The sequence below is a fragment of the Daphnia pulicaria genome, chromosome 4, assembly GCF_021234035.1.
Source record: "Daphnia pulicaria isolate SC F1-1A chromosome 4, SC_F0-13Bv2, whole genome shotgun sequence".
Taxonomy (NCBI): Eukaryota; Metazoa; Arthropoda; class Branchiopoda; order Diplostraca; family Daphniidae; genus Daphnia; species Daphnia pulicaria.
In genome coordinates this window covers 22,316,024-22,340,624 of record NC_060916.1, presented here as the reverse complement: position 1 = coordinate 22,340,624, position 24,601 = coordinate 22,316,024, and the positions used below count along the sequence as shown (strand labels likewise).

Sequence of the window (24,601 nt, the reverse complement as noted above, 5' to 3'; positions counted from 1 at the left end):
AATGTTTTTAGAAAAGAATAAAAGATTTTGAATTTTAAAATGTATTTTTTTTTTGTACATGAATAGTCCATCTTTTAAAAATTACAAGTTAATAAGATGCTTATGCAAGCAATCAATCGTAAGTAAAACCCATTATGGTCGATAATCAATTTTGTAAAAAAAGGGAAAGGGAGAGACAGAAGAGTAGTCGAATTCAGTCTTATAGACGGTGATTCTTCAGCATCAATTGAGCATCATCGGCTCACAACTGACTGTTACGCACTTCAGCCAGGACGGGCTGCGGCGTTGGTTGCGTATGGCGCACTGAGTTGCGGGTGACGTTTGAACGCTCGTCGTCCGAGCTCATTTCATAGCCTTCGTTGGGATTTGCGGCTCCATTACCGGTACCTACCACTTGGTTGAGTTGAGCGTTGAGTGAGTATATGCGCTCGACAGTGTTTCCGACAACGGTAGCTTTAGTACGATGCCGGGCTTTGTTACGGTTAAATTCATTGTTGGCTCCAAGTGTTTGCATGGTCGATCGTTTACGAGCCTCTCCCATAACTGTGTTTCGACGGACCTCAAGGGCCTTGATGGTCTCACGACGCATGGGGATCTTGCGCATATTGCTCATTACCGGGGTATCTGTGGAAGTGATGGAAACCGTTTAAATTATTTCATTGTAATTGACATTGGATTTTGGATGTTGACCTTCAATCTCGCCTTCGGCAGTCATTGAAAAGAAGCGCTTCTTGAAAGCCACATCCAACGTGCCAGTAACGCGTTTCTTCTGCTTCTGTTTTTCCAAGTTGTGAATCGTTCGTCGATGACCAATGCGATCGCGATAAGAACCGGATTCGTTATCCTCGTCAGCGTCGTCAATGCCTCGCAACCGTTGTAAATTACGAACGATTTCGACAGCGTTTTTGTCAATAAAAGCATCTTCGGACAAGTCGTCAACCTAATTTAAAAACAGCATAATTAAGTCAGACCATAAATACTGAAAGTCGAACAACGGTACCTTGCGACTGCAGCTAAGTTCAGTAGAGGCCAAAATGTGGGACAATGTTCCAAAACGATGGAACAACATGGCCACAAACTGGATAATAAGAATCAAGCCGAAGAAGAAGACGAAAACCAGACCAATAGGTTCGAGTTGCAAGTACTCTTTAGTGATCAAAACCTACATGAAATTAAATAAATGATGTTAAAAAAATCTTAATACAAGAATTAAATTTTCATCACGTGCCTCGGAGGTTTCTTCGATGTAGGTAATGTTGGTTTTGACACCCAGAGGCCAATCAACGTGCAGAGCACCTTTGTTCAGTTGCAGCAAGAACACAATCAAGATGAAAAGAGCATTGAACATGAAGAAGAAGAAGACGGACTTGTTCCGCAGCTCAATCAAATCAGACGCAATACGAGCCTAATTAAAATATGGATGAAAAAATATTCTTTACACGGTCAATGACATGAACCAAAAACAACAAGCATACCTGTTCTTCTTTGTTCTCGTCGATGGGGTACAAATATTTGTCAAGCAAGTCTTTCCAGAATTGGATTTCAGGGCCAGACAAGTAGTCCACCTCTCCACGCTTAAGATCCTTATCTTCGATCCAGTAGGGATTGATTAGGTCGTCACGTTCAGTTTTGGGTTCTTAGAAAATGCAAAAAAATTTGGTAAGAGATTCACACGAAAAGCATTTATTACCAAGAGCCTTACCAACGCTATCACTTTCGTCATCACTGTCGTCAGAATTGGATCCACCATCATTTTCATGAACGGAAGCCAATCCATCGACACCGCCTCCTCCGCGGTGTGAAGTACGCGACATGGAGCGACGGCGAGGTGCCATCAAACCGTGCGGATCTACAGCTCTGTTTATACCAAGAATCGATATAGTTTTTGCAATATGTTTAGAAGAAAGATTGAAAGAAGAAAGAAGAATTAGATTGAATTACCTTTCAATGACGTCTAATCGTTTGTTGAGGGATTCCAAAGTGTCAGCTATGCGAAGCAACTGTTGTTTCTCGTCGACAGCTTTCTGATGGGTACAACACATGATCTTGAAAAGTCCAGCAAAGCTCAGTTCCAGCGATCCTTCCTCCGAATCCGTCATAGAACTGTTGAAAAATCCAAGTAAGCCAGATTTCTTTTGCATTTTGGCTTTTTTAGCATCTTCTTCAGCTTCTTTCTTTTCCCTTTCAATTTCCTGAATGAAAACAAGTGGAATTGTTAGTCAAAAGCTCAAAGTAGTTTACAAAACGAGTTGATACCTTTTTAGATTTTTTGGTTTGGACTTCACGTGTTCCCCATGAGACGACGTTCAAGTTGATGATGGAATAGAGAATCAACAGCAAGTACATAGAGGGAATCATCATCAAATAGAGAAGACCCGGTACGACGCACCAAAACTCTTGCGGATGGAGACAGGCTGCTATAAAGAATGAGCCCGATAAGGCTATCAAGAAAATAGCTGAAGGTGAACCGATGCCGTCCTCGCCTAACTGTAACGCTGTACCAACAATTACAGCCATCATGATTAAGGCATAACAGGCTGATAATATTTGGGCCAAAAGTAGCTGTAAAATAAATAAGACAACGTTAATTTGGTTGATCAATTTAAATAATAACGTTAAATTGTCTCACCTGAATTTCTGATTTAGCGACAAAGCAAATGAACATGAAAAGGAGAATGGGGACCAAATTGTAGATGAAGCTAGTCCAGTTGTCAATACGGAAAGCGGCGACGAAAGCACCCACCAACATGAGGAAAATGGTACCGGGTCCAAGGATCGTACCACCCATCAACATGCTCTGGTAGAAAATGTAAGGCAGCGAAATGTTGTCGTTGATTTTGATGGTTCGTTTGTAATCGCCCAGCAAATCCATAATGTTGGCCATGGTGGATGGAACCCAGCGACGACGTTGGTTATAAAATTCATTGAAACCTTCGGGACAGTGAGTGTAGGCGTCACTAGCGGCGGAGTATTCGACACGATAGCCACGCTGGAGGAGTAAGGTACAGAGCCAACGATCTTCGCCCTGATCGTACTGGACGTAATGTCTGGCTTCGTCGGAGCGGGTCGTGTACTTGCGCATAACGTTGTCATCCATAAGAGCTTTTCCTCTGAAGAGAGAGAAGCAACCAGGACTACACAAGACGCAGCCGATCATATGTTCGGTAGCCTTTTGGAGCCAATGGCCGATAGCGTATTCGAAGAGTTGGTACCACACCATAGGGCCGGATCCGACGGGATGAATGCGTCCGCAAGCGGCGCCCAGGTTACGGTTCTTTTTCATCAAATCGACCAAGAGTTGTACAGCGTTAGGCAAAAAGTCAATGTCTCCGTCAAGGGTGAGCAAGTACGTGTTCTCGGCAACAACTTCCTTACGATCGACCGAGATAGGCAACTCCATAAGTTTGTGTCCCAAAAGGTAGTACATGTACATGACTTGACTCCATCGCTTCCTGTGACGGATTTTGCCCTTGTCCTTCAAGTGAGCAATCATCTTGGTCTTGCCGGGTAGGGTCCAAACAAGGCGACCTCCATAGGGTGTTGGGTACTTTTTAGGCGGGCGAAGTCGGATGTTGGTCTGATGGACGTGTGATGCTGCCTCATCCATGACGTTCATTAGCAACTTTACGAATCGGTTAGCTACCACGTCTTCGTCACTGTGGTCACTCAACTCGAAGGCGTCATCGAAAAAGATGTGGGTTTCGTATTCGTAATAATCGGGATCGACAATCTAATTGAAATAATAAATCCATTATAGAATTATTCAGGGTCGATTAAAATTCAACGTCAGATTTTCAGACAAAACAAAAACATCCATCGGCGATTCCAGTGAAACTGGGCGTTGCTTACCTTGAGATATTTTTGAGCGACACGACGGGCAGACTGGTCCTCGTCCATATGGAAGATTGACTTCAAGAAGGTCAGAATCTCTTCAGTTGTTTCGTGCCACATAGTTGCGCAGGTGTAGATGCGAGTGATGTTATCGGAGGCCTTGATGGTTTTGGGTGTGGCTGTTGACGATTCCGTGCCAATAGATATCGTTTCGTAATATTGAGTCATGTCCGTATCGGCAACTCCGTCGCGTTCCAGTTCAATGTCTTCCGTTTTGACATCGCTTTCGTCGTCACGTCGCCGGTTCATACCCATCGACTGGTCGATTAGAAGCGAGCAATAAAAGGGATTGACGAACAATTTCTCGGTGTGAGCCAAACGTTCGCATTTCGGAGTCCAGATGTGCAACGTGATCCAAGTCTGCGACAGGAGCCAAAGGAGCCAGACCCAGGCGTATTGATTGGTGATGACTTCGGTAAGGAAATCGCCGTTGGGACAATCCCAATACAAATAAGGTGGAATAGTGTCAGAAAACATGCACGGATTGCCAATCCGCAAGCCGCAAAAGGCAATCAAGAGAGAAATTGTAACTGGAATGGTCAAGTTTACTGGAAAAGCGTAGCTGAAACCCTGGATTGGAAAAAAAGAGAAAGGCCAGTGTCAGTAAAATAAATGGACAACTCGACCACCTTGAGCATTGATTCATATTTTTTTTCATAACATACCTGGATGCAAATTTTGCAAGCGAATTTTCCGAGTCCAAAGCAAAGGAAAGCGGCGAATGATTGAATAACGCAAAGGTAGATGGCTGTATTGGGCCAGGATGAGATGGTTTCCGTTTCAGTCAGACGTCCAGCACCGGGAATATCCAGCTGAGCAAATTTGTTAGAAATGATCTCGGTCAAATTGACCTTGTGATCGCCGAAACCCGGTTGGAAGAACAGGAAAATGTTGTCCATTTTTCCGACAGTGAGGAGTTCGATCAAGAGCATGGAAGTAAAAAAGACCATCACTTTCCACACGCTTACAAATATGTAGGTGAAGTAACGGGTCGATTTCATCTTTTCCTTGATCTTGCCCAAATATTTGACAAACCCTAAATAAAGAAATGACCGAGTTATTGCCGTTCCGGTCCAAACAAGTTAAAACCGCACGAACCGATTGGTGAATGTTTGTCGACGTAATTCTCCCACCATCCAAACGACGTCAGAATGAGCGAAGTAGGCAACATCCAAACGTGCTGCCAGTTCGTCTTGTTCAATTCCGGAATAACCCAGAGGAAGCATCCACTAAGCTGGGCCACGATAGCTAAAATGTCGACAATCGATTTGGCGAATCGCTTCGATTCCTTGGAATTGCGCGACAGCATGCCAAGAATGCCGGGAACGAGGCAGACACAATTCGTGAGCATAGCACCCTGGACCACCTTCATGTTGGGTAAGACGGCGTAGATGAGCATGGCGACACCAACGACGTGAAATGTCTCGAAGAGAACGACGATGATAAAATCGAAGAAACGAGGTCTTTTCCATTGTCGAAAGAAACAAATACGCGACGAACGGAACCACATGAAGAATTCGGGAATGACGAAACTGAAAAGTAGCGCCCACATCCACGAGACGCGTTCCTCTTCGCTCACGTGCGCTTGAAACGATCGCCCATCTCCTAATTTGTAATAAAACCAACAGTTAGAAGATGCAGGTATTTGATGGCCGCTGAAAGAGATTTACGTCGAGTGCAGTATTCAGTTGAGCGTCCAGGTTTGATTTGAGAGGTCATAAACAAGACGGTGCCTTTGGAGATGACACCGGCCGAAAGGACGATAACAAATGTCAACAGGTAGGCCACTACCTTGAAGATTTTGACTGTCGCCTCGACAACCTTTTGATTGGCAAGAGAACCACTCACATCTTCCGGTGGTAAATTGCGAAACACGTCCCATCCTTTCGTGTCGATTGCGCTTCTTTGGCTGCGAGTGGGAAAAAAAATCACGTTTAAAAAAACCAAATCATTAGCAAAAACAAAGCAAACGGCTTGGAACAGTTACGAAAGTTTTCCGATTATCGTTTTTGATAAAGATCATGAAGGTCTTAAAAAAAAGTGGAAAGAACGGGTTGAAAAAGAAAGCAATTCTTTTGTTCTCTTTTGACCTCGGATTTCTTTTCGAAATGGGTGTGGTCCCACATCAGACGCAAGTCCCTCGGACATTGCCAAGCGGGTAACAACAACAACAGTCAAATAAAGAAATGACCTTAATTCATTTCAATACCCAAATAAATAACATCCCAAGTTTAGAAAGGGTTGTTACTCGGGGGAAGGAAGAAATAGGGCGCGGTTTGTCTGGCCGTGTTTTATTACGGCACATCATTTCAACTAGACCACCTCCTTCCCTTCAAACATTTTTTCTAGACGTTCCGGAATTGCGACAAAAAAAAAAATACGTCACGAATGAGGGGGAATGGTTCCAGGTGAAAAGAGTCGCCAGCACGACATCGTAATGTATTGCGTATATACCTAGATGACAACAGCGTCGATAATAGTATGTACAGGTGCACGTACACAAGGTAAGCTTGAAATTCAAAAACCCCTTTAAGAGTCCTCAAAGAACCCAAACCGGGGTCCCACAGCAACCCAGCAAGTCACCAAATACTAGAAGCTTTCCTTTCTAATCAAGGCGTGACGTGATTCAGTTGGAATGTTTTTGGTTCACGACCAGCCAAGGTTCGTTACTTAGAAGAAAGATAATGAAATGAAAAAAAAAAAATATATGTTTCTTTCACGTTCTTGTCGTTTGCTAAGCTGGAAGTCGAGATATGGATGAAAATTCAATGGGTAAGACTACGTGTAGAGAGAGAGAAAGAGAGAGGAGTTTTACAAAGAAAAAGACCCATTTAGCTGCCGGGCTTGTGCTTTTATTTTTGTTATTCAGTCTTCTTTTTTCGCTTCCCTTTCACTCGATTCGGCCTCGTTCTTTTCTTTTATAGACGACAAAAATAAGAAAAAATATGAGTTAACTGCACTGGAAAACTTTCACTATGATTGCCAATTGGAAAGGACGTGCAAGGTGTGTATCTCAGGCAAAATACCTGACCTTATCCGTCTGTGCCATTCACATTTTTTTGTCCGTCTGGACACTGATATGCTTTGTCGGTGGGGGGGCCAATCTTTATTTCAAAAAAGGCTATGAAGCCAGCAGTGAATAATATGATGACTCTTAAACTATACGCATGCCGTGAATTCTTAAAAATCTCGAGCTTCTTTCTGGCGGAACACGGCCAGTGATGAAACAGGACGCAAGTCTTAGGCCAACCGAAAATGAATTCAAATGTAACCAGTTCCTTACACAAAGAATTGGAATTCTTCGCCACAAATATAAAGAGGTTAGGCGATCTAGTTAAAAAATACGAGAATTTCCTCAACAAAAAGTATTGAGAATCCCGTTTGAATAACCCAGACTAGCTGCAGAGAACTACTACTACCATCAAGTGCTAAGAGATGGGTTAAAACAGATGTTGTCTAACTTTTTTTCCTATATAGGCAGTGATTACGTATCCTGTTACGGCTTAAGAATCCCAGATGCGAATCTCAATTTTTCTTAAACTAACGGTGGAGTAGGGGAAACAGGTGGCACACGTTACACATTTATAACGGTAGATGAACCAACGTGACCGTTCTCACATCTTCCTCGTGAACGGTTCCGTGAAATGATGGTTATATGAAGTCGTTAAGCGTTTTTTCTTACCTGCCGCCATAGATATCGTTATTGGTCAACGGACTTTCTTCGTCTTCCGTGTATTCCTCATCGTCGGAGACGCCTGGGTCATTTGCCACGTTCATCAGCGGCTGTTGAGGCGCCATCGTGTTAACACTCCGCGCCCGTGCTCCTCGGCTGCTCACGCTGTGTTTTGACTATTGAAAGAAAAAAGACAAAAGAACAATAAATTAGCAAATTAAGTCGAATAATCTAAAACAACTACACCGTCACAGCATGCAACAACTAGTCTGAAAGAGCATCATCTTCCGGCCGACCCATTTCATTCAAAAAGAGAATACACTGCGGTCGTGAGCATCAACGGTAAAAATTGGGTCAACTACTAAGGCGGAACATTCTACTTTTTTGTTTCCACCTTGCGTTCGTAACAAAAAAATAATAATTTCACGGGAAACGGGTCAACGGTTTTATGGTATTTGAATCATCCATAAAAATAAAGGAGAACTTACATCAATATTAATATCCAAACTGACGAGCGGTTTGTTGACTGGGCTTAAATCTTCTAGGGCGCTCCTTCGACCAGAGTAAAGGGCACTGGGTCCTTCGGCAAAATGAAAATTACTGTGAATCACCCGTCCATAATCTGATATGGAAGTGTCTTGCGAGCTACTACTCCTACCAGGGGTCACTCGTTTACTATACACAGCCCGGTCCTTGTTGGCCATCCTTGATTGCTAGTAAAATTTTCCCTTCACGATTCAAACATGAGTTTAGAAGCAAATCATTCAATCCCTACTTTTGTTTAACAGTGCACACTCACAGCACACGCATGCACAAAAACCGGTACGGGCGACGCACCTTCACTGGTGAGTGGTCAAGACACCAACTGACGCTCTCTCGGGTTGGGACACTGTCTTATTATGTATGAAACCCCTCCCGTTTGAATGCAAGTTTTTTTGTTTTTTGTCTTTCTTTCCCGTTCCGTTTGAATGGCTGCAGGGGAGAAGAACAAGTGTAACAACAGCTAACTCCCGAGGCATATCGATCAACCTTTATGTATACATAGAGAGAGAGAGAGAGAGAGAGAGAGAAAAGTGATAGGAAGGGAGTTTAAATAATGGTGAATACACCCAACAAAATGCTTGGTATTTTCTTTTCCGCGCCTCCGTCAAATAGGGGGAGCATTTTTTTATCTTTTTTTGGTTTTCCTCCATGCAAATGATCAAGTTCCGCCCGCCTATTTTTTTGTTTTTGCCCCCGCAGCACAAAGATGGAATATGTGTCAGTCACGAAGTCTGAGACTCTACGAATAACCTCTTAAGGTGCGAGAAATCTTCCGACAAAATAAAAACGAGGTTAGCTGCATTTCCTTCTTTTTTTTCTATGGTTACTTAGAATTATGGTGGATGTTTTGGACATATCCTGCTTTTATTGATTCTTTCAGAGAAGGAGAAACAACTTTGGAGGAACTTAACTCAATCAAAACTACTGCATGATGTTTCTTCTTTAATTGGTGTTATTGACGAAAGATTCGTTGTCTAAATGACAACAGATTACCTTAGGTCAAAGAGTATTATTACGAAGAATGAAAATAGCAACCAAGAAATAATTGCACAAGACCTTGATGACGAAAAGGGCTTCCGGTCCCCAGTTGGGTGATTCCAAACAACGCAATGACCGTATAGAATCTACAGCCTTTTTCCTTTTCTTGATACTTCCATTAGACATATCCTCCTATTATGCTAAAACGACCTTCGTATTTTACTTTAGACAAGAATTCTAGGAGCTTGAGTTTGCTTTCCTCCTCCGCGAGCATACCCCGCCTACACTAGAATCAGTTCGTTTCGTTACGAAATGTTACACCAACTTTCTCCCTTTCTTCATAAAAAGAATTTGGTTACATGAATTTTTCAACAGCAAACGCCGCAGCTTTTACTTTTACCTACAGTATTTTTTTTTTCTTTTCAACCCAAATCCTGACATGTAATTGTAAGAAAGCGCGTCAAGATTTATCAAAATTGGGTGCAATTACTCTTCTGTACTGTGCTTTATTTTTGTATATCTTAAAAAGTTGGAGCTACTATCGTTCGTCAAAGTCGCCCATGCAATAGACACCGTTAATTTCGTCCTTTCACCATACAGAACTTAACGGCTATGTGGTAGGGTAACCATAAACGCGATTGCCGGACTGAAGAATATAAAACGGGAACTCTAATTGACATATACAAGCATCTAGAGGACATGTTAAAAAAACAAAGGAATCAGATGTCTCGACAGCTTGGCTCAGCGATGAATATATCTAAACCGCGGGCACACACACTGAAAATATGCTTGAGCAGCTAATCCGTGTCGAGAGATCTGAAAACGGGAAAGTAGGTCGTCGCTCCAACTGTAAGTTGCCGTACCTCAGTGGAAGGCACAACACCAAGAAACGGCTGGACAAAACAACACGAACACAGCATTGGCAAGGGCTCACACACTGAGGAAAGAGACCCCAAAACCGCAACTACCCAGTACCCCAGATGCCGTTCAAGAAACACCGCAATATTCACAACAACCAAGACAACAGAAAAAAAAAAACCAATGAAATCTGATCAAACAAATTTTTTCTTACCTTTGAATGTGTAAGGTATGCTGCCGAAATTAAAATCCGGTCCAAAAGGACATCCTTGTTCTTGTGATTGTTGTTGAAAACCGGGGAGAGCGAAGTGAAGGGGATTCTCAACTGCCGTAGCGACTCTACTCGACTGAATCTCTTGTAGCTGCTGCTGAATGCTGCTAGCGCCAGCCAGACCGAAATGCGCTACCAACCGATAAAGTGAAGGGGAAGAAGAAAGCGGGTGGAAAAGGAAACCGGAGGAAGAAAAGAAGGAGAAAGAGTAAGAGATGATAAAGGAGAAGAGGCTCAACAGGTAAGAGAACCCGTCAGGTAAGGGAATCGGGCAAACAGCCATGAATGTTATAACCATGAATATATACTTCCACCCTGCTACATTCTCTCATTCTTTTGCTACTCCCCAAGCAGGGAAAACCGTCAACCAAAATCCTTTCTATTTCTGCTAATTCCTACTCGGTTTCCTTGTTCAGGTGCCATTTCCCAAATGAAATGGAGTGGACGACCATCATTTCTGACCTTCTAATTTCCTACTCTGGCTTAGATTATTATCTCATACGGTATTTTTATGCGATACACATGTTGGAATCCGTTTCCTTTGGGGGTATTTTCTGGGTTAACTGCAGGTCCGCATTACATCCTCTAATAACATTCACTGGACCATTTAAAAGAAAAATTCACTTTGAACATAGATGATTACTCCACAAATGAAAGAATAAAATGGAGAAGATAAAAGAAATGTGTTATGTGATCGACACACTTTTTCCACAAAGTTCGCGATTGTGAACGAAGGCCAAAATTTTCTTGTACAGTTTTCCGGGATATGAATAACTGTACGGTACATACGGCCTTCGGGCTACTCCAGCTGGCCATGCCTATGCCCTATACTCACGTGTTTGTAGGCGACGCTGAGACCGAGACGGGAAAAAAGATGATGCCCTTTTTCTTTAAAAAATACGGCTTTTTCGTCCTTAACAATGCACAACAGTCCAGCGGATTCCAGCACGGTAAAATCTAACATAGCACAGAGGTTTGTATTAAATTGTTTGATATATTTACACACCTTTACCGTAAGTCGACCGATGCTGGCTTAACTGCTGCCAGCTACCTCTACTTCCTGGTTACAAAAACTTTTCACCATTAACTATTTGGATAACTGATTTAACAACCACAAAATCTAAAGCTTCATTAATCAATCGTGTGAAACGTTAAGGTTTTTCTTTTGCAACCTGTAAAAAAAAAATTAGACCGAAAATCACAACTTGAATATATTTATTTTAGAAATGACCAAGAAGTAAATCACATTTTTACTCTCGACAAAATCAACATTGGTTTAGAGTGAAAAAATGGCAGGCATCAACACATTTTTTCCACTGAAAATAGGGATAACGATTCCCAGTAATTGAGCATTCAAATTTAAAATATCATACAAACCGAAGTAAAGAAGATTGATTCAAAACCGATTAAGTCATTTTTTGAAAGGGAAAGGAATGTCCCGTCTCTTTGATTGCTTCATCATAACTCGATCGTGTTAAAATACCGTAATGAAGGCGAGTAAATTTTGTGTTTTTAAGGGCCCGCACTTCGCACATTTATTAGTCACGTTAAGAAGTAATGTCCGTCACATTTACACAGTTTCAGATACACCGGAGAAGATCCATTCACACACTTTGCTTTCATTACATATAAACCACCCTTGTACTTTTCGTATAATTAAGCAAACTCACAATCACACCACCTGTTCCCCCCACAGCCAACCAAATATCAGATATTTAGTCATTTCAAAATATCTACCTATTCGTCCTTTCTTAAACGACGACTATTTTCTCAAGGTACTTGGTATTCTCATTTACAAAGCGAATGACTCAACCAATCGAGCGAAACCTAATTCCCATTAGAATTTCTGAATTTGTTGACAGATTTTAAAACAAATAAAAAATAAAGATTTTTAAGACTAACTTGGGACATGGAAGATATTGATTAGCAATTAATTGGAATGGTACCGAGAAGCACACATAATCCCTTTCAGTAGCTGATATCTTTCCCAATGTTAGTCGGGGGAACCTTTAAGTTTCTTGACTTGCCTCAAGAAACCTCCAAAATACACACGCACGTTCACACATACAAACACACACACACACAGAATGTAGTCAGTATAAAGTCGTTTTTCTCGTTATCAGTCGTTGATTAAGCTAAATGTGCAAGCCCTTCCCTTTTTTCTTGGATTAAGAGGAAAACCTTAACTAGATAGAAAGGGGTTTAGGAAAGAAGTTGACAGAACAGGTTTGACACTAGGATGTCCTTGAGTGCAAGATTCCTTTTCGCTCACCCATTTACTCGCTTTTTTCCCTTTCAATCAAACAACTATTTCGTCTCATTTTCTCACATCCTTTCCAAATAGATCAATTGGCCGACAACGTCCCATTCACACACATACAAACATCATGGATACATACATACACACACTCTCTCATACATCCGTTCGGACATTCGTACAGCGTTCAACCAAAATAAATGAAAAGTGAAGGGGAAAATTAAGACTGAAATGGAAGGGCAAACAAGTGCTGGCAAGGAGGAATAGTTGGTGCGATGGTATCCGTAAAAAAAGAAGGAAAGACAGAAGAGATAAGAGGATGGAAGACTGCGTGAATGTGTACTGAAGTGAGGAATAAGTTTTGAAAAGAGATACTAGTAGGCAAAGTCCGATTCACTTTCATCCACCACTCACGCTTCATCATCAAATGTTCACGTTTTTCTCTTTTGCCTCACGCGCATGCGTACCAATCATTTGGCCAATCTGTAACAGATAATAAGACAAAGAATCGCATTCATATCCATACTCTTTCACTCTCAATCAACCTTACAACCAATATTTAACATACTGTACGTACCTAACCTAAAATAAAGTAAACTTAATCTTTTAAAATAAAGTAAGGTATTTTAAGTAGAAAAATAATAAAGAATTTTGCGTTCCTCTGATTTTAATATTTAAAAAAACTAGCAGCTAAAACACTCACCAACTCGAAGTAACGGTGGCCTTCAGTCGGCGGATTTCCTTCGTGGCCCAGTTAGACAGAGTCTTTGTCTTTCCCGTTTTAGATCGTCGTCCAATAGTCAGCATGTCGGTGATTGGCTCAGTGTCAACGAAAGGCAGCAATTGATGTCCAAAGGCAGAGCAAAGATCGCTGAGAGAGAATTATATTAAATACAAGTACTAGCTAAATCAAAAACGATCCTGTACCCAATAAGTCCAGCGGCGGCAGAAATGGTTCCATCTGATTTCTCCCGGTCTCTCGCAATCGTAGTGATGAAGTTTATCATGTGGGGAACATGTGGAAGTATAAGCTGGACATCATTTCCAATAGTTTCTTTGTCTTCCCCTTTGAGACCCTGAACAATTCCAGTGTATGCTTCAAGGCAGCATTCGCGCAGTTCATTTAAATAATCCATGATGTCAAAATCATTCTGCAAATAACCAAACATTAAAACCAAACACTTTGAAATTAAACGAAATTGTAATTACTCGGTTGACTTGGGCTTGAGATGCTTGGTGCAGCATGCCAATAACCAATTCAAGATACTTCTTGAATTCTGGGCCGATTGCCAAAGCCATATCTCCGAATACAGCCAAAATCTGGGGTTTGACTTTTCTATCAACTTCGTTGTTGCCAAGGGTCTCCAATAGAAGCGACATGATTGAATCACAAAAAGGCAAGATCTTGGCGCCTAGAGCTCGGCAAATGTCGCCAACCAGTCCGACGGACGCCTGGCAGATGGTAGTCTCGGCGTGGTTTCTCAATCCCATGATAAGGTAGGGACGGAAGGCTTCCATGTACTTGATGAATCCTTCGCCAAGGACTTCCGTCAATGTTGCCACTGCCATCAACGCATCTTCCTGAACACCACCAGCACGATTTGGTCCAGCGCTCGAATTGAACATCTGCAGCAAGGCCGCCATGATCGGGTCAGAGATCTTGGGAGCATCTTCTGGGGTGACTTTACGAAGCACGCTCTGTAATGTGGCGCAGAGCAGCGACTGAAGATCGTTGTATTGGACTCTATCCGAATGCGACGACACGTGGGATTCCATGTTAAGAACCTAAAACAATTTATCCGTTTTACAATGCCAAAACATGCTTTAGAGTAAGTGATAATACCTGTTGCAATCTCTCCAAGATGACCATTGTGGTCTTCTGTACAGTAATATAGCAATCTTTGGGCGAGTTCTTGACCATTTCCATCAAAGCTTCATAGGCAGCAGCACGGAGGTTAGCTTGGGCAGCATCAGGCCGATCAGTCGTTTCCAATAGCTTTTGAACGATGGGCTCAAAATATTCAGACAGGCAGTACGAATCTGGTTCATTTCCATCGGTAGCCTATTTAACTCAAGAACATAAATTTAGGTTTCTCTGAATGTAGTTACAAATTTTCAGTGTTACCTGTGAAGCAGTTTCGTAGGCAGCTTCAGCCAGGCTCGAGAAAGCCCAGCAAACATTAGAAGCGACACGAGGCTCAGCAGTAAGTCCAGTAACGAGAGCCTGAAGCAGTGGCTGAAGATTGGGGGGAGCCACAGCTGCATCGGGGATGATTTCACAAACTCGTCCAATCGTCCAGGCTGCAGTGTCACGTACATTAACGCTTGTATCATGCATCAATTTGAAAAGGAAAGGCATAGCTTGTTCAACAATAGGTTTTAACTGAACAGCATCAGGTCCTTCAAGGATAGAACCAAAAGCCATTACGGCGGCGTCACGGAAACGCCAGTCTGGATTCTAAAGTTGTTGAAAAACGAAAATGTTATTGTACCAAAAATGTGATTACAAGAACTGTATCCAACCTCAATGTTCTCCTTGACGAAAGGAAGGACGTGAGGAACGATGACATCTTCACAGCAGTTGGCTAACAACATGAGACACACACCGGCAGCCTTACAGGGATTCCAATCGTCTTCATCATCATACTCTTCTTGCTTAGTCAACGTTTGCATCAACACAGGAACTAGATATTGAAGAGCTCCCTTTGCGTAGAATTTAGACGTATGTTCAGGCGGACGGCCCATTTCAGCAGCTTCGCTGGCCTCGATAGCCAAATCCACCTCTTCGTCACAAACGTTCGACCAGAACTCAATACCTTGCAGTGCGATTTCATCAATCTCCGACCTCATCGCTTCCAGTGTAATCTATTCATAATAATAAGTAAAAAATTTAAATGTGTATAAATTTTTTTTCTCAGTTTGACTAACTCACCGCAAAAAGTGCTGGCCCCATGTAGTGCTCCATGTATTGGTAATATAGGGACATAATTTTGACCAGACATTGAAGTGCTGCAACCCGTACTTTTGTGTCGGGAGATTGCGTTGCTTCACACACAACTTGCATGATGAAGTGCCGTTCACTCTACACAATTAGAAAGCGATCAGTAATAACAAACGTAGATATTCAAATAGTAAAATACATACTTCTTTGTCGAAGTTAGCTTTAGTGAACTCCAATGAATTCAATAGCGCAGTTGTGGCAGCCAATCTGACGTGATTGCTTGGTTCCTCACGTTTCATGCCATGTACGATAGCAGTGAGAATCTCGTTCGACTGAGTAGCTAGTACTTCAGCATCCTGCATTTTTAAAACATATTTTATATTTTCTCATCCAAATTATGCAATACTTGAATCACTCACAATATCCTGGCAAATATATCCAATCGTTTCCAGAGTGGCTTCCCGAACCATTTCTGTGCTGTTAGCTGCAGTGACATTGGCAACAAGTACAGATATCAATTCTGGCCACTGACTGACTGGTAGTTCAGCAACTGCCATGTACGCAACACATTGAGCAGCAGAGCTAGGGCGGATGGTCTCTGTACCCAAAGCAGCTAAAATGTTCTTTTTTACATAGGTCCTTAGATCGTGTGGGAATGACAACCATCTCTGCTGGTATTCCAGCTTGACATCGGTATCTTTTGAAGTCAAGCAATTTTTCAACTGCAGACCAGCTGCCATGCGGGCAACAGGGCTATTTGCTCCATGGGCAAGAATGTCAGACAAGGCTCTGATGAACTCAACCTATGTGAGAAGTACAAGTTTAGCAAAGTAGAGACTTAGTTTGAATTTTAAATTAATCTAGCCAACCACATTTGATACAAGTTTTGCTTAGCAACACAAAAATGGGAGAAAAGTTGGTTGAAACAAAGAAAGTTGCTTACCAGATTGCCCCTTGCTGCCTGTTCAAGATAATTTTGGGCTGCTTCCAATTCATTCTTCTCTGTTAGACAAAACGTGAATGACAGTTACTAAAACCATTCAGTGTTCGGGAAAAATCAATGGCGTTGTAACCATGCCGTTGTAGAAAAAAGTAAATTTAAGTAACTAACCTGACGATACAGTTTTCTCCAAAATTTGAATTAGTTGAATATTTGGTTCGGGCACCATTTTCCCTCCTTTTATTAATAAATATCACAGATCTTTCAGTCGTAAAAAAAACTTCTAGGACTTGTTAATAGCTAGGCGTGAAAGAATCAGACGGTTAAGTTCGTCTCAACCGGCGAAGGGCGAACACATGTGGCGAAAAAAAAACCACCAGTTTTTCACAAGGAAAAGCGACCTCTATTTGAAAAAGAATTACACGGATTTTTTATATTCAACTAATGACCAAAAATAATATGTATTAAAACGACGTACTGTGAAAAACAAAAATTTTCAATTATTTTAAATCTAATCATGAATCTTTTTGTTAAAGAATGTAGTATTTCAATCGGATCTATGTAGTCCATGCGTAGGGTTAAGTTAACTTCCGCTCTCATAAAATGGCGGCAAAGTGATTACGAAAAAATGTGATTGTTTAACCAAGAGAATCCAAAATTATGTAAACTCTCCGGCGAAAGCTGCATTTGATTAATTGGAATTAAGGAAACGCCATTTTGCCACTACTGTTTAAATTTCATTTTCAACTTTAAAATAATCATCATCTGTCAAATCTTCGAATTTAAGAAAGCGTACTGCCCTACATAGTTTCTTAATTAGAGTCAAATTTCACTAAATTATAATTTTTGTAGGCTGTTATGATATTTATTTATGATATTTATAAGTCCGTCAATCCCACAGGGAATTGGAAGCTTTTTCGGTTAGTAACTGTCAGAATAGATGGCGCCAATTTGAAATTTGAATCAATAGAGCAGATTTCTATATTTTAAAATATTGCTACTGCTTTAACTTTTACGAATAAATTGTTATAGTTCCTAAAATGAAGAAGAATTCGTTGTTCCTTGTGAACCATGATTAAAATGCAACCTATTCTCAGCTGACGACGCCCGTTAATGCGTCAACACGTACTGACTTGAATGGTATCCAAGCATTTCGTCATAGGGGACGACAGGATAGTCAAAATATTAAAATGTAAAAAAACTTACATCAAAATGAATAGAAAAATTGTCCTACGTGCGAATAGAAAACATTTATTACAAGAATAATCAAAATTAAGTATCGTTGTTGAAGGACGACAGGTACCGCCACTATCGCGGAATCGGGAAGAAAGGCAAAAACGTAACCACACTGAAGTGAACGCTCTCTGTTTGTCTGCAGAAAATCAAGTAGTCAATAACTTTGATAACACAATCTGTCTGCTGTCTACGTGTTTAAACATGGCAACGAATAAATAAATTTTGTATTTTTACTTCCATAAAAATGAGCCATTTCGTCACTGACGTACTACTCGTGATCCTAGGATTGGTGGCTTCCGTTATTATTGTTTTGAGCATTGTTGGAATCGGTAAGTTGTTTACGCAATATTAATATGCATGGTCGAACGACAACAACAGTTATCTTTATGTTTGTTTGTTTTTAATTCATGATCAAAATTATGTCCTTGATGTTTATTTTTAATCATATGCTTAAACCTAAAAAACATTCTAATCTATTGTGTTTCTAATCAGGTTGGTTTCTAGTTTGGAAATTCTTCTTGTCACGATTCAAGTTTGTTAGGGAGTTGCTGGGAACTGTATCTGACCCTAAACCTGAAGCATCTGCTGCTGAAGCAACAGGCAGTCGCACAAGAGCAAGACCCAGAAAATCTCGATTGGATTGACTTCGTGTATTCATCATATTGTGTTGTATCTCAACTAATCACTATGGTTGTGAAAGTAGCAGTGATTGGAGCAGGTGTGACTGGCCTGAGTGTTGCAACAGTACTTAAAGAGAAATTCCCCAATTTACCTATTACCCTTTTTGCTGACAAATTTAGCCCTGGAACAACAAGTGATGGGGCAGGTATAGAGTATAGTTTGTTCATCAACAAAAGTTTTTATAATATAAGACTACATTTCTGTTTTTGTTTACATTATTGCATTACATTATTATATTCAATTATTAGCTGGACTTTGGATGCCTTTCTTGTTGGGAGACACTCCTGAAAAAGATGTTTAGTAAGTTTCTTTCTAAAGTTAAAGCTATATTTAACTTTTAATTCTATTGTTTGTAGTGTTTATTCCAAGGATACATGGATTTTTTTAAAGAAACTATGGGACTCTCCTGTAGGAGGAAAACTTGGAGTCTCTCTTGTGCCATGTTTGCAGACTTCTGACACGGTAAATCCCGTGCCCATGTATAGCGATTTCGTCTATGGATTTCAAGTTCTTACAAAAGAACAATTGGCATTGTACAATAAGCCTGAATGGAGGTCTGCTAATATTGTTATACTGCTACTGCATCGTGAGTCACAGTGAAATTTATTTTTAAATCTTGAATCACAGGCAAGGCTACCGTTTTGTCACCTTTATTTGTGAAGGGTCTAAATTAATGCCCCACCTGCTGGAAGAATTTCGCTCAAAAAATGGCATCGTCATAGTCAAACGACTTGAAAGTCTCGAAGAAATTGCTTCCGATTTTGATGTCATCATCAACTGCTCCGGAATAGGAGCCAAAGAATTGGTCAACGACATATCAGTCCACCCAATCCGGGGACATATCTTTCGCGTAATTAATTCACTGCATTAAGATACACTTCGAATTTATTTCAAGACACTTCTCGCTTTATTCAACAGGTGAAAGCTCCATGGCAAAAGTCAATATTAATCGATGACAGCGACAAAGGAAACTACATTATCCCAAAGTATTATCCGCTAACATAGATTCCATTTTTTAAATCAATTTTAATTTTTGCGTTCTTACCTTGATAGTCAGGACAGCGTTGTTCTGGGCGGAACGCACGACAAAGATCAGTGGGACATTGTTCCAAGAAAAGAAGATGCCAAATTCATCCTGGATGGTTGTACTTCCTTGTTTCCGTCTCTAGAGGTAAACGCAAAGCAAATCGCCAGCCCTTTTGGGTTTGCCTGCAGTACCCATCTATTTTCCACTTTAAATTTGCCTATTAAAAACAAAAAAACTTGGTTATTAACGGGTACCGTTGAACATTGTCTAGAAAGCGGAAATTTTATATGAGTGGGTGGGATTGCGACCAGGTCGCAATCAACTACGCGTTGAACTCGAAAAGAAAACAATCAACGGCAAACCTCTGACTGTACGTACTACCTTACTACTGACTAATTTCTCTGCGTAATGTGTTGTAACCGCTTAGGAATCATCTTAATTGTTCTTTTTTTTTCCTTCATTACGGTTGTTGTTTCGGCAGGTCATACACAATTACGGGCACGGAGGCTCGGGTCTGACCACGTTTTACGGATGCGCCTTGAAGGTGGCTAATCTGCTTCAAGGGACCTTAACTTCAGAAAATTATTTGGCCTCGAAGTTGTGATACATAATCATGCAATAGAAGAAAAAGAAAAGGTGTCTACACATTTTTTAAAAAAAGGTTCGTCGTGCTGGTCTTTGCGTCATTCGCTTTTTGTTTGGTTAATTCACGGGGAACGAGATATATCACAATCCCTTTCCGGCTCATTCTGCGAATTACCTCATCACGTACTCTGGGACCTTTTACATAATAGTTAGTTGTTTCATCTACTCTATTAGATATCACCCAGCTATAATTCTAGAAATGATGGATTTGTCAAGTTGAACCGCACTTGTTGTTGTTCGACGATATTGTGGGGGGTAAAACTGACTGTAATAACATAAAGAATACAATAACCCGTGTGTTGCATGGATTGGAAAGACATATGTCTAAGCTGTCGTCTATTGAGGGGGCGTTTCCAGGACAAGAGGATATCATCCACGGTTTTATACGTGTGAGGCCCCCACACACATTTCACATTGCCAGCGGTCGACAAACATGGAAAAGCCAGAATGAAATCAAAGGAGAAAATAAAATCAAAATAAAGGATGAGACGACTGTGAGAGTTATAAACGCGGAGAGAATAGAATTGTGTGGAATGCCGTTGTCTCTGTTGGTGCACCGCCATATGTTGGTGTCTTACTGGCTGTTGAAAGAGACGCCAAAAGGACCCCTCCCTTATTTGTTGAGTAGCTTTTGTCGACCGTTGTCTAATAAGAAGAAGAGTGCGAAGTCAAAGAAACATTTGCGTGTAGTGTCTATCAGTTAGAATGTTGTATAATGCTGCGGGGGGAGAGAGACGGACTGGGGGCCATACATATACATATAAATCTATTGCGATGCCATAGAGCTTGGGCGGCGGCCCCCAAGGCTCGAAATCTGCCAACGTCATTGTCGACGGTCTCTCTTGTTCTTCTTCTTGTTCTTCATTCCTATCTGCCACCAGAAACGTGTGTAGTCGACATTCGTTATACACATACAAACACACACACAGAGAGACAAGAAAAGCCTTGGATCCGTGCATCTATATAGGAAAAAAAAGGGGTGAAAGACACGAAGGCCGGAGAAGAAAGGCATTTATTATAAGAGGTGTCTGTAAAATGAGAAAGAAAAAAGAAAATGCCACACTATCAAATATTTAAATTGAAATCCAAATGAGCGAGAATAGTGGCGGGGAGGTATATATAGTGAGTGTGTGAGATTTTCGATTATTCCATCGCGAGAGTATGTATAAATATACATAAAGTTCCACATAGAGGAAGAAGAAGAAAAAGACGATGATTTGGATTTCTTCTTGTAACGTGTACATATAGGAGAAGAGGTATAGTGTAGCAAGAGCGCCCGAGCCCCTTTTGTTGGACGGTCCAGTCACGCGGCATTGAACAATTTTTGAACCTCAACTTCTTCCTCCTTCTCGCCAAACAATCAAAGGCTCTTAAGCAGTCCTCTTGTCTTTTCTGTTGTTACAGCAACACAGGGCAGGCCATGTTTTTTCTTCTTCCAACACTTGTGCCAACCAACCAACCAACCTTCTCCTCCATAAGAAGCTAACAAGTTTTAAAAAAGGAGACGATGGAACCTTCTTCTTCTTTTTTTCCTATCTGTATTATAACAATAATCAAAACTGTATGGCACATTGTGTGTGCAGCCCGTGCTGCACGGCGCATTCCAGTCCACATAGCCTTTTTTTTTACCAAGACCTTGAAAATCTTCTTCTTTTATTCTCTCTCCTAGCGTTCATTCTTTTCTCGTTCTTTTTTTAAAAATAAAATATTAGGACGTGTGGTGTAGTAAGTCTAGATGCGAGAGCGTGTGCCGGACAATGCGCTAAAGAATCAGGTGGTCGTGTGTGCTGTGGTGTCTGGTGTTTCTTTTGAACTGTGTGGGGGCCACACAATATCACCGTGTCTTTTTGATTTGATTGGAATTCGTCTTTCTTCTGTATCAGCGCATTTTTCTCCTGCGGGTATTAAAACAAAAACAAAAAAAACACGCGTGAAGGATGGCGATAGGAAGATGAGAAATGGCAGCAGCTCAACGCAGTCATCTGTACGGAAGAATGCCAAAACACACCAAATAAGAGTCGCCTGATGCTGCTGCTGGACGAGTGGCGCTAGAAAAAACAAGGTCTGTCGTTTCGTTTGGTGTAGAGTGCACGGACGCCGAGGTGTCAAATGTCACTGGAAACTTCTCTCTCTCTCTCTCTCTCTTTGTACACATGAATTGCTGGATACTACTATACCACACTCTGTGTGTTCGTATATACATATACACACATACTCGAGTCGACCACAAATTGGGCTTTGGTCAGACGATGACCAGAAAGAAGAAATAAAAAAGAAAAGGCTTATTGCCCAGTCACTGGCCGTAAAAGTATAAGGAATTGCTCCTCTTGCTCTTTGGTCTGATCTCATATTACGCACTTTTGGGGGTGGTGGGGTGGTGGGGTCTCTAGCTCCGTGTCACGATGGATCGTCAAATCGAAACCAACTATAAATTCTATCTCGAAATATTTTCGGGATGATTGAACGATCACACTTATTCTCGGTTCGGTCCCTATACCGAGGAGAAACCCAACTGTCACCTTTCCGCGTAGTCTGAGGCATTACAATTTCAGATTTGGCGCCTTATTGTTCTATCCATATTTCCTTTTTTTTTAAATTTTATTATTTTTCGACTTTGCGATGGAGGTCGACTGTCGGACCGCGTCGCACCTGTTTGTGGGTGGGAACTTGGCCAGCCGGTGTCTCCCTCGCGATCTTTTAAGTCTCTCCCCGTTGGGTTGGGACGGGGCAGGAAAAAGTTGTGCGCGCGGTGTCGAGTGACTTTGAATTTCTTGCCGTGTCATTCAAGTGTCCCGGCTCTCTTGTGCACCGCGTCGTGAATGTGCCCGTTCATCTTCTTCTTTTCACCTTCTCAATGTACTCCGCATGTCTTTCTTTCTCTCCTGGACATGAGAAGGGGGCCAAAAAGGCGGGCTAGATTCCGCCGAACCCAACAGCTGTTTGCTGCTGCTGCTGGCCTGAACATTGTGAGCTGCTGCTTTTTTTCTCAACCGTCCATCCGCGTTTATTTCGCCTCCCCCATTATTATTACAGTGCACGGCGGACGCTTGAACTCGTCCGCACAAGATGCCCGCGCGACGTGTTTGTACACCGAAAAATAAAATAAAAAAAAGACGCGCCATCGCACATTAAATAATGCGCACTCAAAAGTATTGTGTTGCATTTTCCTTTCTTTTTCTTCTTATTTCTACATGTCGTCGTAAATAAGAATCAACGCCAAAGGAATTCGGGTCGGTCGTTCTCGTTGTCTCCGTTTCACGCGCGTACACATGCAAAAGTATAGATACTAAAACAACTCACGACGAAAAAGAAAACTGGCGCTTGATATTTGGCTGCCAGCGCCAGCCCATCACTAACAATAAAAAGCCCTGGATAACAAATAGATATAACACACATATTACATCCATATAAAAAGAAAAGTCAAAAAGAAGAAAACCAAAAATCTCTCCTCGCCAGCTCAGCTCTTATGTGTGTGTGTGCTGTGACATTGTATAGATGTTCTTGTAACTGAGCTCTAATTGATGGCCCGAGATGGGAATCGCTCCCGATCTAGATGAACGCACTCAACGAGACTGCGGTTGGCTGCTGGCACTTTTTTAGACATTGTGGTTGACTTTATTTATTCTAACCTTTATTTTCCGGGGTTGTTTGTTGGTTGGGTTTTTTCGTTCGCTCGCTGTCTTGATGCAACTCAACTGATGACTGCTTGTAATAATAATATGTTGAGCGTCTATTTACTGATGTGGCTCTCTGCTGATGGGTTGGGCGCGCTGGATTGTCGCGATTTATGTCGGCTCCGCTCCGTTGCGGAATGCTCCTTTCTGCTCCTCTTATCTTGTCAAGGACTTTTTGGGGGAGCCACGGGGATAGAACCAGGATAAACATCTGCACACACACACACACCGCTGGCCGGGACACACGCTGGACGTATAGAGAGAGAAAGACGGACGGCCACATACGACGACGGCGACCTCGTGACGACAGTGGACGACGACGGATGTGTGCGCGGTTCAATAACACGTTGAACTTCGGACGTTCAAACCCAAAAGAAAAAGGGTTGATATGCGATACAGGACGACGATGCGGTGCTGTAGAGTTTTTTTCGGCTGGATTATTGCCTTGATGGGACGATTTATGGGGTGAAAAGTGAACCTGTCAACTATAGACGGTGACGAAATGAATCGCAGACCGCCATGGCAACTTTTCGTCCATCGACGAAATCTAGCACTTTTGTGTATGTGTGCTGGAACTTGGAAGGATGATTTGCATTTGCCAGATAAAAAAGCGACAAGGAGAATAAGATCGATGATGACCATCCTTGGATCTAGATCCCCTCGAATCCAAAGTCTACAGGTGAAGGATATGTAAACGTTTGACCCGTTGTACAGTATTATTCTGCCCGTTTGTGTCGGCGCTGCTGGTTTATACGCACGTAAGAGTTTGACGCCGGCCGTCAATGCGAGCCCGTCCGCCAGCATCCGCCAACACATCCGTCAGCGTCTTGACTTGTCTCTTTATTTGCATTCAAATGGGTTTGAATTTTTTTAAAAAGTCCAGTTTATGTGTAACCGCATTTGAATGCTGTTGCCTAGGCTGTCGACACCTTTGTGTCCCAATTGAAAAAGCGGATTACATGTATCATAAATGAGCTCAGAGAAAA

At 41.7% G+C, this 24,601-nt stretch overlaps 3 protein-coding genes across 5 annotated transcripts; 1 reads left to right on the top strand and 2 right to left on the bottom strand.

The window, feature by feature from the left end:
• Positions 1-30: 30 nt before the first annotated feature.
• LOC124337884 (chitin synthase chs-2-like) lies at positions 31-11,329 on the bottom strand. 3 transcript variants are annotated; one of them, XM_046791899.1, is made up of 17 exons: positions 11,227-11,329; positions 10,158-11,171; positions 8,053-8,144; positions 7,574-7,740; positions 5,562-5,800; positions 4,990-5,496; positions 4,557-4,927; positions 3,850-4,461; positions 2,630-3,730; positions 2,257-2,562; positions 1,942-2,192; positions 1,703-1,857; positions 1,476-1,636; positions 1,229-1,405; positions 1,001-1,162; positions 691-940; positions 31-624 (listed from the first exon to the last, which is right to left on the bottom strand). In XM_046791899.1, exons 2-17 carry the CDS (start codon positions 10,510-10,512, stop codon positions 242-244), a joined length of 5,289 nt encoding a protein of 1,762 aa, XP_046647855.1. In that variant the 5' UTR covers positions 10,513-11,171; positions 11,227-11,329; the 3' UTR covers positions 31-241. The 3 variants fall into 3 exon arrangements, with proteins under 3 accessions (XP_046647855.1, XP_046647856.1, XP_046647857.1); XM_046791900.1 differs by lacking the exons at positions 10,158-11,171; positions 11,227-11,329 and adding an exon at positions 8,223-8,446; XM_046791901.1 differs by lacking the exons at positions 8,053-8,144; positions 11,227-11,329 and having other exon boundaries at positions 10,158-10,276.
• Positions 11,330-11,723: 394 nt separating this feature from the next.
• Positions 11,724-16,719, bottom strand: LOC124337888 (importin subunit beta-1-like). Its single transcript, XM_046791906.1, has 12 exons — positions 16,524-16,719; positions 16,356-16,414; positions 15,832-16,215; positions 15,616-15,768; positions 15,404-15,553; positions 14,995-15,336; positions 14,597-14,929; positions 14,315-14,533; positions 13,681-14,256; positions 13,399-13,622; positions 13,175-13,342; positions 11,724-12,954 (listed from the first exon to the last, which is right to left on the bottom strand). Coding segments are annotated over exons 1-12 (2,667 nt in total). The 5' UTR covers positions 16,582-16,719; the 3' UTR covers positions 11,724-12,953.
• Positions 16,720-18,134: 1,415 nt separating this feature from the next.
• On the top strand, positions 18,135-20,258 carry LOC124337909 (D-aspartate oxidase-like). Its single transcript, XM_046791930.1, has 8 exons — positions 18,135-18,414; positions 18,518-18,569; positions 18,626-18,823; positions 18,897-19,119; positions 19,188-19,255; positions 19,323-19,440; positions 19,568-19,666; positions 19,778-20,258. Exons 1-8 carry the CDS (start codon positions 18,276-18,278, stop codon positions 19,898-19,900), a joined length of 1,020 nt encoding a protein of 339 aa, XP_046647886.1. The 5' UTR covers positions 18,135-18,275; the 3' UTR covers positions 19,901-20,258.
• Positions 20,259-24,601: the final 4,343 nt, after the last annotated feature.